This window comes from Cherax quadricarinatus, chromosome 63 (assembly GCF_038502225.1).
Source record: "Cherax quadricarinatus isolate ZL_2023a chromosome 63, ASM3850222v1, whole genome shotgun sequence".
Taxonomy (NCBI): Eukaryota; Metazoa; Arthropoda; class Malacostraca; order Decapoda; family Parastacidae; genus Cherax; species Cherax quadricarinatus.
Window position 1 is genome coordinate 17,196,648 of NC_091354.1, and position 15,301 is coordinate 17,211,948.

Sequence of the window (15,301 nt, forward strand, 5' to 3'; positions counted from 1 at the left end):
AATGGCTAAATGATGAGTCTTGGAGTCATCAGCTTAAGGCCTGGTTGGTTGATCAGGCATTGTCAGTCAGGCTATTGGTGTTTGAGACATGCAGTCCTACCAAGACACTATGATTTAGTTGGCCAGGAACAGTTTGTAGAGCTTTCCAGGTTCATTCTAGAAGATGTGTGCTATCTTCCTCCTCATTATCACCAGGACTCAGGTGTATAACAATACTTCTGATCAGATATAAATTACAGAACAATTTATGCAAAAAAATATGAGGCAGAAAGACAACTTTTGATGAATGTATTCTGTTCTTTGTTAACATAATTTTGAATGAAAGCAGTCCTTCTGTATACATAATAAGCTGCTCATTTTCCTTTTTAGGTATATGACATTAATGTCTATGGGAGCTTGGTATCATCAATCATATGAGCTTGCCATCTTTACTACAGCAGTCTCCACTTTTCTAGGCTGGCCCTTTGCTGGTGCACTTGGGTAAGTTTTTTCGTATGTGCTGTTGAAATTACCACTTGTGTATCTATGGGGTTTTAACTTTCATGATAACACACTTTATTGTAGTTCATGTAGACTCTGGTAAGACAGCTATCGAATGAATGATGGCATACGTATTTTCTTCTTTGGGTCACCCTGCTTGGTGGAAAATAGCCATTGTGGTAAAAAAAAAAAATTTGTATTGCAGGATAGAAAGTTTAATTTTTTTAACCTGATGTCCATCTTTTGCAAAGGCAGAGTGACTCAAAGAAGAAAGCATTCACCATCATTCACTCACTGCTTAAGCAATGTACGGTACTTCTACCATGTTAATTTAAGCCAATAAGGGTTTATCCATGGAAACTTAATTGAAGTAGATGTATGAGGATATTACAGTGGAACCCCAGTTTTCATCTTTAATCCGTTATAGAAGGTCAGCCAAAAACTGATTTGTATGAAAACTGAAGTAATATTTCCCATAAGAAATAATGTTAGTCCAATTAATCCATTCCAGGCACCCAAAAATTTTCTTTCACCTGCCATATCCTACCAAAGCAGGGTGGCTCAAACAGAAAAACAAAAGTTTCTCTACATAAATTTAGTAATGTATAGTGCTCCCGGCATTTTAATCGCCTCTTACGACACACATAGTTTACAGAGAAAGAATTCTGTTCCACTTTCCTATGGAGATAAGAGGAAATAAACAAGAACTAGTAAGAAAATAGAAGAAAACCCAGAGGGATGTGTATATATATGCTTGTACATGCATGTGTAGTGTGACCTAAGTGTAAGTAGAAGTAGCAAGATGTACCTGAAATTTTGCATGTTTCTGAGATAGAATAATGACAACAGCATTCGTACCATCATGTAAAGCAATAACAGGCTTCTGTCTTACACTCGCTTGGTAGGACGGTAGTACCTCCTTGGGCGATTGCTGTCTACCAACCTACTACCTAGAAACACTCAAAAATATTAACAAAAAAAATTTTTTTTAGAGAATAACTATTGTGTTGCAGCTCTTCAGTGGTTATCTCTTCCCTGTGGTCGTCCACCAACTCTTCCACATCCTGGCCACTCACATCCAACCCCATGGACTTCCCCAAAGCCACAATAGATTCCACAACAGACATAGGGTTGTCAAGTTTACACTAACTTAAATTAAGTTAGTAATAGAACTAGGCATTAAAGAGCATAATAAAAGTAAAATGCATACACAGTACATTCATTACTTATCTTAAAATATTTGTAGTCTTAATGTAGAGCAAGAGGTGAGTAGTACTTATTTATAGGAAGTCAGGTGTAGGTAGCTGGTAGATGTAGGTATGTAGTCTGGGCTACATACCTATACCTACTTACATAGCTACACAATATTTAATGCTTCCCAGAGCCATATTATTACCATTGACATACCATGTTCACTGAGTTTAATCGTTTGCAACAACTACCTTTAGATGCCATCATAAACAAAGGGAGAAGTAATGAATAATTCGAGAATTGTAAACAAAAGCATTTTGTATTAAGGGGGGGCCAACAGATTCATACAAGTTTTCTTTGGTGCTGGACCAGAGGAAACGTAATGTTTTCCCTCCACCCGACTACCATCCCTCCATAGCATATAAACATTGCATGTTTAAATGCTATGTAACGTGTTTCTTATATAATTTTGAAGAAAATATCATAGATGGATTAATGAAAATGTCTATATTAACATAAAATAAGACATTTGATGTGCCCAGGAATGATTATTATTACGTATTAGTATTATTACTATGTCGTTAAGACTAGAGGGACACTCTTAGTGAACAAGTAACAAAGGCATACTGAGTCATGAATGTATGAGCGGCTGCATCCCGTGGGCAGGCGGACACATCTGGTACGAACAATTTCCGAGCAGATGTATGAAAATGGGGGGGGGGGATTTCACCAAAAAAAGTGGTCGAAAACTGAATTGTACAATAACCAGACCGAACGAAAACCAGGGTTCCACTGTAATGGTAAGTGTTTGTTTTTGTTTTTGTGTGCACATGCACACTGTGTGTGTGTGTCTGTGCGTGTATGTGTGCACGTGTGTGCATGTGTGCATTGTGTGCATTGTGTGCATTGTGTGCATGTGTGTGTATGTGTGCGTGTGTGCAAGTGCGTACTATCCTATTTGTACTCGCCTATTTGTGATTGCAAGGGTTGAGGCTCAGCTCCTGGCCCCACCTCTTCACTGATCAGTACTAGGTCCTCTCTCTCCCTGCTCCATGAGCTTTATCATACCTCGTCTTAAAACTATGTATGGTTCCTGCTTCCACTACATCACTCGCCAGACTATTCCACTTCCTGACAGCTCTGTGACTGAAGATATAATTCCTAACATCCCTTTGACTCATCTGAGTCTTCAGCTTCCAATTGTGGCCCCTTGTTTCTGTGTCCCATCTCTGGAACATCCTGTCTCTGTCCACCTTGTCTATTCCTCGCAATATTTTGTATGTTGTTATCATGTCTCCCCCAACCCTCCTGTCCTCCTGTGTGTGTGTGTGTGTGTACTCGCCTAGTTGTACTCACCTAGTTGAGGTTGCAGGGGTCGATTCCAAGCTCCTGGCCCCGCCTCTTCACTGGTCACTACTAGGTCACTCTCCCTGAACTGTGAGCTTTATCATACCTCTGCTTAAAGCTATGTATGGATCCTGCCTCCACTACATCGCTTCACAAACTATTCCACTTCCTGACTACTCTGTGGCTGAAGAAATACTTCCTAACATCCCTGTGATTCATCTGTGTCTTCAACTTCCAGCTGTGTCCCATCTCTGGAACATCCTGTCTTTGTCTTTGTGTGTGTGTGTGTGTGTGTGTGTGTGTGTGTGTGTGTGTGTGTGCGTGTGCGCATGTGCATGTAAGTAAATAAGTAATTTTAACTTTTGTATAATAAAAAGAGATGCTGCCTAAAAGATATTCTCTGAAGGGAGGTTCCTTGATGCTGGTGAAGGGCTTTTGATCTAAGGAACTGGGCCTGTGCTTCCTCTGCTTGGATCAAAGTTAAATTTATTTATTTATTTTTTATTTATTTATAATTTGAGCACACATACAGAGGTACAAAAAAAATACAGATAAGAGCAGCATGCCAAAGCCACTTATACTATGCATAGCATTACGGGCTGGCTTAAAATTAACTTAAGATTAACTAAGCAATGATGAAAAATCAGTGAAAAACATTAATGTAAACAGATTACTATAAAGCACAAGTGAGTATTACAAAGACAGGTCATATGGTTGCATGCATTGTTGTAAATTCAGTAGAATGGAGTATTCTGTTAGCTAGTGTATTTAAAAAATAATAAAGTTAGATTGGGTTTTAGGTTTAACATTTATGTGATATAATTGTGAGAAACATTTAAGATATACAATTTATAAGGTTCAGTTATTCAGTATTTATTTGGTTTTGGGTGAGTAAGTGATCTTTGAGAAGAGACTTGAATTTATAAACAGGTAGTGTTTCTTTTATATTTACAGGTAATGAATTCCAGATTTTAGGGCCTTTTATGTGCAGTGAGTTTTTGCATAGCGTGAGATGGACACGAGGAATATCAAAGAGTGATCTGTGCCTTGTGTTATGGTCATGTGTTCTGTTGAGGTTGGCAAGGAGATGTTTGAGGGGAGGGTTAATATCAGAGTTGAGTGTTCTATGTATGTAATAGGTGCAGTAATAAGTATGGATGTTTTGTATGGTGAGTAGGTTGAGTGTATTGAATATTGGTGGAGTGTGCTGCCTGTAGTGAGAATTTGTTATCATTCTAACTGCAGCCTTTTGTTGGGTAATTAGTGGTCTGAGATGGTTACTTGTTGTTGAGCCCCATGCACAAATTCCATAGGTGAGATAGGGGTAAATAAGAGAGTGATATAGGGCCAGGAGGGCTGACTGTGGAGCATAGTACCGTATCTTCGATAGTATGCCTACAGTCTTGGAAATTTTCTTAGAAATTTGTTGTATATGTGTATGAAATTTGAGTCTATTATCAAGGTGGATTCCTAAGAATTTTCCCTCTGTTAGCTTTGTGATAGGTGATCCGTTTATCATTATGTTAAGAGGGACATCTGTAGCTCTGTTACCAAACTGAATGAAGTAGGTTTTGTCAATGTTTAGTGTAAGTTTGTTAGTACTCATCCAGGTAGATATTTTCTGTAATTCGGTATTTACAGTATTGGCTAGCGTGACTGGGCTCGGGTGGGAGAAGACGTATGTTGTGTCATCAGCAAATAGTGTGGGTTTGAGTAATTGCGAAGCATTTGGTAGGTCATTTATGTATAGGAGAAAGAGAAGAGGGCCAAGGACACTTCCCTGTGGGACACCAACTGTAATTGGTTGTGCAGAAGAGTTTGCCCCATTTGCGTACACATATTGGCTTCTGTTGCTGAGGTATGACTTGAGGTAGTTGAGGGAGTGCCCTCTTATACCATAGTGTGACAATTTTACGTGGAGCAAGTCATGGTCAACTGTATCAAAAGCTTTACGTAAGTCAATGAAGATCCCCAGTGGGACTTCTTTTTTCTCTATTGCAGTGTATATATGTTCTAGCATGTGTATAATAGCATCATTAGTATTTTTATTAGGCCTGAATCCAAATTGGCAGGGGTTGAGTATGTTTTGGGAGATAAGGTAGGAGTAGATTCGTTTATGAATTAATTTTTCGAAGATTTTTGAGAGAGGGTGTAAGTTGGATATTGGCCTATAGTTATTCAACTCTGTTTGGTCTCCTCCTTTGTGGATCGGGGTGACCCTTGCTATTTTGAGTACTGTAGGGAAGGTGGAGGATTCAATGGATTTGTTAAAGAGTGTTGCAATGATTGGTGATAGCACTTGTGACACTTTTTTGTATATAAAGGGTGGTAAGGTATTTAAATCTCCTGCCTTGTTTTTTAGTGCGTTGATAATAAGGGAGACTTCGTATGGGTTAGTCGGAGCTAGGAACAGTGTGTTCGGGTAGTTGCCGGTGAGGTAGTCATTTGGTGGGGTATCTGAGCTTGGGATTTTATTGGCAAGGTTTTGTCCTATAGTGGAGAAGAAATCATTGAGTCTGTTTGCTGTTTCTGTTGGTGGGAGTTGGGGTTCATCTGATTTTGCTAATTTTATTTCGCTATTTCGTGATATCTTTTTTGTTCCCAGAATTTCTGATAGGGTTTTCCAGGTCTTTTTTATATCACCTCGTAAGTTGGATAATCTGTTCTCATAATACAATTTTTTTGCCCTTCTTATCAGGCTGGTTAGGATTGACGAGTAACGTTTTGTTTGGTCTCTGGTTATGTGACCCATTCTGTACTGTTTTTCATATTGGTGTTTTGTATTTATGGATTTGAGAATGCTGGGTGTTAGCCAGGGACTGTTCAGTCTCTTAGCTGTCATCTGCTTAGTTTTTTTAGGGCAGTGCTTGTTATAGAGGTATTGGGTCTTTTTTAGAAAATTATTAATACATTCGTCAATATCTGTATTGATTTCTAGCTCAGTGTGCCAGTCAATGTTTGCTACTGCTGTTGTGAAGTTATTAATGGCTGCCTCATTGTGAAGTCTGAAGGTGACTTTAGTAGTGTCTTGGGGTAATTTACCAAGAGTTGTTATGAGGAAAGTAGGGTAGTGGTCTGTGGTATTATCTGTAATTATGCCTGATTTTAAAGGGGATATGGTGTTGGTCCAGATGTGGTCAAGTAGGGAAACACTAGTCTCTGTAACTCTTGTAGGTTTTGTTACTGTTGGTAGCAACATACAGTTACTCATTGTGTTTGTGAATTCAGTAACGTGTGGGTCCTGGTCTTGCAGGAGATTTATATTGAAGTCACCTGAGAGTAGTAAGTGATCTTTGTTCATGCGTGCATCAGTTATCATACTTCCTAGGTTTTGACTAAATTGGCTAATGTTTGACTGTGGAACTCTGTAGATGTTTATCAATGTGAGAGGTTTTTGTAGGTATTTGGATTTGAATTTGGCTATTATATATTCCCCATGTTCATCTCTTGTGCAAGTATTAGTGATACATTCTAGTTGGTCTGAGTAGTATATGGCTGTGCTACCCCCTTGTTGGTCTGGCCTACAGTTGTGTATGGCTGTGTAACCAGGAATGGCATAGACATCTGTACTATCAGGCTTTAGCCAGGTTTCAGTTAGTGTAATGATGGACATATTGGCATGTAAGGAATTTAGTAATGCTATGAGGTCATCGTAATGCTTGCTTAAAGATCTGATATTGTAGTTAAAGATAGTTATGTTGTTGTTGGCACTGAGAAGTGCCTTTGATTGTTCTGCAGTGTAGTAATTACAGTAACTGTTTGATTCATTTAAGTCATTAAATAAGAGGTTGGTATCAGGATCAATGCTTGTAATCATAAGATTTGTAGTGAATCTATAGGTAGAATTAAGTATAAAACAGAGTAAATAGTCTTAAGCTAAAAAAAATAGCACCTGAATTATTTAACAAATGTAAAATAATGAGCTAAGGTAGTTTTTTTTTTTTTTTTTTTAAGCTAAAATAAAGGAGACAATATAAAAGGGACTAGTACAAATAAAGTGATGATCAAATAATGGAGCTTGGGAATATGATAGTAGGTAGTACTATAAAATAAATGAGTTTTGGAATATAATGGCAAAATTGTGAACTTGTTCTTCTTTAGCACCTGAGAATAGCACCTTGATTATTTTAACAATTGTGAATGTATAAACTAGGGTAGTTATATAAAGCTAAAATAAAGGAGAAAATATATAAGGGACTAAAATTAAGTAATGGTAAACAAAGTTAAATGGACAGATGGTCACTATGAAATAATATTGGTTTAGGAGTAAGATCTGATTTGTAATATTAGATAAATTGAGCAGTTTATTGCACAATAAAAGTAAAAAAAATGAGGTAGTTGGTACTAGCTAGCAAAAGATAGTTTTGGTACTTGCAAAAAAGTAATTGGAATATACACTAATTGCATACACAATGAAAAGTGACTAAAAAACAAGTAGTGATAAACAAAATTAAATGGACAGGTAAGAAAAATGAATATTATTAATTTGGAGTAAGATTTGACTTGTAATTTAAAATTATGAGTAATTAATAGCAGTAAGAAAGAAGTATAGAGTATTGGAGGTAGTTGGCATTAGCTAGTGATGAAAAATAATAAAAATAATAATGTACAATATAATAGTAACGTACACTATATGCACCACACGTATATATGTATTAAGGGCACTTATCTAATCTGTTACAGAAATGTCAGCTTTTCTAAGGAAGGTAGAGAAATCATGTTCGTTTGAGATGGTATATTGTTGTCCTGTTGATGTTTTCCTTACTAGTATTTTCCCATCTCGCGTGAAACACTGATGTATTTTGTTTTCCTGTTTAAGTTTTCTCAGCCTGAACAGAAGGTTTTGACGTTTTTTTGTTAGACACTCATTTATGTACACTCCATTTTTCATTGTAATTGCTGATTTAATTAGGTCCTTTCTTTTATCGTATGAATGAAGTCTGATCATTATACTGTGTTTACTTCCTGGTTTTCCTAGCAAACGTGTTTCTTTGATTTCATTGTTTTGCACGATGACTTGTACGTGGTTCTGTATTATCCTGACAGCAGTTTCTTTGCACTGTGCTTGTGTTATGTCACTAGGAATGTGTGGACTGTTTATTATAACTGCATCAGACAACTTATCTTGTTCAGTTTTGTCGTCTTGGAAATCAAGGTATTCATTTAGTCGAGTGTGCATGTTCTGATTCCAGTCCTTGATTGCTTCTTCAACCTTCATATTTATTGTTGTTATTTGCTCAGTGTGACTGGCTATAGCTGCTTTTAGAGTATTTTCTGTGTCAACACTTCCCGATGTAATCTTCTCTTCAAGGTTTTGGATCTTATTCTCGAGGTTGGTTATCTTGGAATCTCGTCGCTCGAGTGCTGCTTTGATATCTTTGATTTCATTTTCTAGAGCAACGATGTAGTCCTTGATATTGTCAGGAATAATCATACCTGAGTTATCATGGATGAATCCTTTGAAGGGAGTGGAGTTGGAGGGGGAGTCAGCCATGTTTGTTGTTGTTGTTGTTGTTCCCTGGGTGGCGGTGGTGAGAGGGGTTGATGATACACTGGCGTCCTGCTGGGTAGACAAGTTGAGTTCTAGGGTCCTTGCTGTTATTCTTTTATTACTGGTGTTGTTTCTTCTGCGATATCCTTTCATAGTATCACTGAAGTAGATACTGTGTAGCAATGGAGGAGAAGGCTTGTTTTCTCGGAGCTTGGGTTAAGTGGTTGTCTGGCAGCGGAGGCAGTGTTTGGGTTAGCAGGGCTGTCTTCCTTAGATCTTCTAATTTTGTCAAGATTTGGGTTACATTCTTAGTATTCTTGGGTCATGTTGTGGTCTACGTGGGTTCATGTAGTTGAACTTTCACCTTAGGCCATCACAAGTTTTGATGGGCGATGTTTTTTTGAGAAAGAAGAGCTGGTAGGATTCCCATTCCCCCAAGGCTGTATAAGTATAACCCTTACAGGTTCAGCACTTCCCTATGAATTTAATAATAATACCAAGAGGAATGATTGGTGGAATGGTGAAGTAAAGGGTGTGATAAAAAAGAAAAAGGTAGCTTATGAGAGGTTTTTACAAAACAGAAGTGATATAAGAAGGGCATAGTATATGGAGAGTAAAAGAAAGGTGAAGTGAGTGCAAAAGGATAGCAAATGATTGAGTGGGAGAGGCACTGTCAAGAAATTTTGCTGAGAATAGGAAAAAAATTTGGAGTGAGATAAACAAGTTAAGGAAACCTAGGGAATGAATGGATTTGTCAATTAAAAACAGAGTACGGGAGTTAGTAGATGGGGAGCTGGAGGCATTGGGTAGATGGCGGGAATATCTTGAGGAACTTTTAAATATCAATGAAGAAAGGGAAGCAGTAATTTCATGAACTGGCTAGGGGGGTATAACATCTTTTAGGAGTGAAGAAGATCAGTATATGAGTGTGGGGAAGGTGCATGAGGCATTACATAGAATGAAAGGGGGTGCAGCTGGAACTGATGGGATCAAGACAGAAATGTTAAAAGCAGGGGGAAAATAGTGTTGGAATGGTTGGTATTTTTGTTTAATAATTTTTTTTTTTATTTTTATTATCACACCGGCCGATTCCCACCAAGGCAGGGTGGCCCGAAAAAGAAAAACTTTCACCATCATTCACTCCATCACTGTCTTGCCAGAAGGGTGCTTTACACTACAGTTTTTAAACTGCAACATTAACACCCCTCCTTCAGAGTGCAGGCACTGTACTTCCCATCTCCAGGACTCAAGTCCGGCCTGCCGGTTTCCCTGAATCCCTTCATAAATGTTACTTTGCTCACACTCCAACAGCACGTCAAGTATTAAAAACCATTTGTCTCCATTCACTCCTATCAAACACGCTCACGCATGCCTGCTGGAAGTCCAAGCCCCTCGCACACAAAACCTCCTTTACCCCCTCCCTCCAACCCTTCCTAGGCCGACCCCTACCCCGCCTTCCTTCCACTACAGACTGATACACTCTTGAAGTCATTCTGTTTCGCTCCATTCTCTCTACATGTCCGAACCACCTCAACAACCCTTCCTCAGCCCTCTGGACAACAGTTTTGGTAATCCCGCACCTCCTCCTAACTTCCAAACTACGAATTCTCTGCATTATATTCACACCACACATTGCCCTCAGACATGACATCTCCACTGCCTCCAGCCTTCTCCTCGCTGCAACATTCATCACCCACGCTTCACACCCATATAAGAGCGTTGGTAAAACTATACTCTCATACATTCCCCTCTTTGCCTCCAAGGACAAAGTTCTTTGTCTCCACAGACTCCTAAGTGCACCACTCACTCTTTTTCCCTCATCAATTCTATGATTCACCTCATCTTTCATAGACCCATCCGCTGACACGTCCACTCCCAAATATCTGAATACGTTCACCTCCTCCATACTCTCTCCCTCCAATCTGATATTCAATCTTTCATCACCTAATCTTTTTGTTATCCTCATAACCTTACTCTTTCCTGTATTCACCTTTAATTTTCTTCTTTTGCACACCCTACCAAATTCATCCACCAATCTCTGCAACTTCTCTTCAGAATCTCCCAAGAGCACAGTGTCATCAGCAAAGAGCAGCTGTGACAACTCCCACTTTGTGTGTGATTCTTTATCTTTTAACTCCACGCCTCTTGCCAAAACCCTCGCATTTACTTCTCTTACAACCACATCTATAAATATATTAAACAACCACGGTGACATCACACATCCTTGTCTAAGGCCTACTTTTACTGGGAAAAAATTTCCCTCTTTCCTACATACTCTAACTTGAGCCTCACTATCCTCGTAAAAACTCTTCACTGCTTTCAGTAACCTACCTCCTACACCATACACTTGCAACATCTGCCACATTGCCCCCCTATCCACCCTGTCATACGCCTTTTCCAAATCCATAAATGCCACAAAGACCTCTTTAGCCTTATCTAAATACTGTTCACTTATATGTTTCACTGTAAACACCTGGTCCACACACCCCCTACCTTTCCTAAAGCCTCCTTGTTCATCTGCTATCCTATTCTCCGTCTTACTCTTAATTCTTTCAATTATAACTCTACCATACACTTTACCAGGTACACTCAACAGACTTATCCCCCTATAATTTTTGCACTCTCTTTTATCCCCTTTGCCTTTATACAAAGGAACTATGCATGCTCTCTGCCAATCCCTAGGTACCTTACCCTCTTCCATACATTTATTAAATAATTGCACCAACCACTCCAAAACTATATCCCCACCTGCTTTTAACATTTCTATCTTTATCCCATCAATCCCGGCTGCCTTACCCCCTTTCATTTTACCTACTGCCTCACGAACTTCCCCCACACTCACAACTGGCTCTTCCTCACTCCTACAAGATGTTATTCCTCCTTGCCCTATACACGAAATCACAGCTTCCCTATCTTCATCAACATTTAACAATTCCTCAAAATATTCCTTCCATCTTCCCAATACCTCTAACTCTCCATTTAATAACTCTCCTCTCCTATTTTTAACTGACAAATCCATTTGTTCTCTAGGCTTTCTTAACTTGTTAATCTCACTCCAAAACTTTTTCTTATTTTCAACAAAATTTGTTGATAACATCTCACCCACTCTCTCATTTGCTCTCTTTTTACATTGCTTCACCACTCTCTTAACTTCTCTCTTTTTCTCCATATACTCTTCCCTCCTTGCATCACTTCTACTTTGTAAAAACTTCTCATATGCTAACTTTTTCTCCCTTACTACTCTCTTTACATCATCATTCCACCAATCGCTCCTCTTCCCTCCTGCACCCACTTTCCTGTAACCACAAACTTCTGCTGAACACTCTAACACTACATTTTTAAACCTACCCCATACCTCTTCGACCCCATTGCCTATGCTCTCATTAGCCCATCTATCCTCCAATAGCTGTTTATATCTTACCCTAACTGCCTCCTCTTTTAGTTTATAAACCTTCACCTCTCTCTTCCCTGATGCTTCTATTCTCCTTGTATCCCATCTACCTTTTACTCTCAGTGTAGCTACAACTAGAAAGTGATCTGATATATCTGTGGCCCCTCTATAAACATGTACATCCTGAAGTCTACTCAACAGTCTTTTATCTACCAATACATAATCCAACAAACTACTGTCATTTCGCCCTACATCATATCGTGTATACTTATTTATCCTCTTTTTCTTAAAATATGTATTACCTATAACTAAACCCCTTTCTATACAAAGTTCAATCAAAGGGCTCCCATTATCATTTACACCTGGCACCCCAAACTTACCTACCACACCCTCTCTAAAAGTTTCTCCTACTTTAGCATTCAAGTCCCCTACCACAATTACTCTCTCACTTGGTTCAAAGGCTCCTATACATTCACTTAACATCTCCCAAAATCTCTCTCTCTCCTCTGCATTCCTCTCTTCTCCAGGTGCATACACGCTTATTATGACCCACTTCTCGCATCCAACCTTTACTTTAATCCACATAATTCTTGAATTTACACATTCATATTCTCTTTTCTCCTTCCAAAAAGGGGATTAGCAGAGAGCATGTATAACTACTTTATATAAAGGGAAGAGGACAAAGAGATTGTAAAATTTATAGGGAAATAAGTTGACCGAGTACTCCAGGTAAAGTGTACAGTAGGGTTATTATTGAAAGAATTAGAGGTAACACAGAGAGCAGGAATACAGATGAGCAAGGAGGCTTTAGAGTGGGTAGGGAATGTGTAGATCAAGTGTTTACATTGAAGCATTTATATATATATATATATATATATATATATATATATATATATATATATATATATATATATATATATATATATATATATATATATATATATATATATATATATATATATATATATATATATATATATGTATATATATATATATATATATATATATATATATGTATATATATATATATATATATATATATATATATATATATATATATATATATATATATATATATATATATATTTATTTATTTATTTATTTATTTATTTATTTATTTATTTAATTATTTATTTATTTATTTATTTTTCAACAAGTTGGTCGTCTCCCACCGAGGCAGGGTGACCCAAAAAAGAAAGAAAATCCCCAAAAAGAAAATACTTTCATCATCATTCAACACTTTCACCACACTCACACATTATCACTGCTTTTGCAGAGGTGCTCAGAATACAACAGTTTAGAAGCATATACGTATAAAGATACACAACATATCCCTCCAAACTGCCAATATCCCAAACCCCTCCTTTAAACTGCAGGCATTGTACTTCCCATTTCCAGGACTCAAGTCCGACTATAAGAAAATAACCGGTTTCCCTGAATCCCTTCACTAAATATTACCCTGCTCACACTCCAACAGATCGTCAGGTCCCAAGTATTATTCGTCTCCATTCACTCCTATCTAACACGCTCATGCACGCTTGCTGGAAGTCCAAGCCCCTCGCCCACAAAACCTCCTTTACCCCCTCTTTCCAACCCTTTCGAGGACGACCCCTACCCCTCTTTCCTTCCCCTATAGATTTATATGCTTTCCATGTCATTCTACTTTGATCCATTCTCTCTAAATGACCAAACCACCTCAACAACCCCTCTTCTGCCCTCTGACTAATGCTTTTATTAACTCCACACCTTCTCCTAATTTCCACACTCCGAATTTTCTGCATAATATTTACACCACACATTGCCCTTAGACAGGACATCTCCACTGCCTCCAACCGTCTCCTCGCTGCTGCATTTACCACCCAAGCTTCACATCCATATAAGAGTGTTGGTACTACTATACTTTCATACATTCCCTTCTTTGCCTCCATAGATAATGTTTTTTGACTCCACATATACCTCAATGCACCACTCACCTTTTTTCCCTCATCAATTCTATGATTAACCTCATCCTTCAGAAATCCATCCGCCGACATGTCAATTCCCAAGTATCTGAAAACATTCACTTCTTCCATACTCCTCCTCCCCAATTTGATATCCAATGTTTCTTTATCTAAATCATTTGATACCCTCATCACCTTACTCTTTTCTATGTTCACTTTCAACTTTCTACCTCTACACACATTCTCAAACTCATCCACTAACCTTTGCAATTTTTCTTTAGAATCTCCCATAAGCACAGTATCATCAGCAAAAAGTAACTGTGTCAATTCCCATTTTGAATTTGATTCCCCATAATTTAATCCCACCCCTCTCCCGAACACCCTAGCATTTACTTCTTTTACAACCCCATCTATAAATATATTAAACAACCATGGTGACATTACACATCCCTGTCTAAGACCTACTTTTACCGGGAAGTAGTCTCCCTCTCTTCTACACACCCTAACCTGAGCCTCACTATCCTCATAAAAGCTCTTTACAGCATTTAGTAACTTACCACCTATTCCATAAACTTGCAACATCTGCCACATTGCTCCTCTATCCACTCTATCATATGCCTTTTCTAAATCCATAAATGCAATAAAAACTTCCCTACCTTTATCTAAATACTGTTCACATATATGCTTCAATGTAAACACTTGATCTACACATCCCCTACCCACTCTGAAGCCTCCTTGCTCATCTGCAATTCTACATTCTGTCTTACCTCTAATTCTTTCAATTATAACTCTACCATATACTTTTCCTGGTATACTCAGTAAACTTATTCCTCTATAATTTTTACAATCTCTTTTGTCCCCTTTCATTTATATAAAGGAACTATACACGCTCTCCGCCAATCCCTAGGTACCTTCCCCTCTTTCATACATTTATTAAACAAAAGTACCAACCACTCCAACACTATATCCCCCCCTGCTTTTAACATTTCTGTCATGATCCCATGATGGTAGGATTGCTGATGTCTTTTGTCTGTCTCATAAATATGCAAGATTACAGGTATGTCTTGCTACTTCTATTTACACTTAGGTCACCTTACACATACATGTACACATTTATTTATACACACTCATCTGAGTTTTCTTTAATTTTATCTTAATAGTTCTTGGTCTTATTACTTTTTCCTTTATATCCATGGGGAAGTGGAATAAGAATCTTTCCTCCGTACTCCATGCGTGTTCTAAAAGTCAACAAAAATGCCGGGAACAATGGGCTAGTAAACTCTTTTCCTGTAAAGATTACTAAAAAGAATAAGAAGAAGAAAATTGTCAAAGTGGGAAGTCTGAATGTGCGTGGATGTTGTGCAGATGATAAGAAAGAGATGATTGTGGATGTTATGAATGAGAAGAAGCTGGATGTCCTGGCTTTAAGTGAAACAAAGCTAAAGGGGGTGGGAGAGTTTC

General features: G+C 38.1%; 1 protein-coding gene across 2 annotated transcripts in view; it reads left to right on the top strand.

The window, feature by feature from the left end:
- The window catches only part of Alg9 (alpha-1,2-mannosyltransferase Alg9), a 106,364-nt gene that overhangs the window by 18,007 nt on the left and 73,056 nt on the right, over positions 1–15,301 (top strand). For both annotated transcript variants that reach the window (XM_070098668.1, XM_070098667.1), the window contains exon 5: positions 370–480. In XM_070098668.1, the coding sequence (XP_069954769.1) occupies positions 370–480 (111 nt within the window). The remainder of the gene's footprint in view (positions 1–369; positions 481–15,301) is intronic.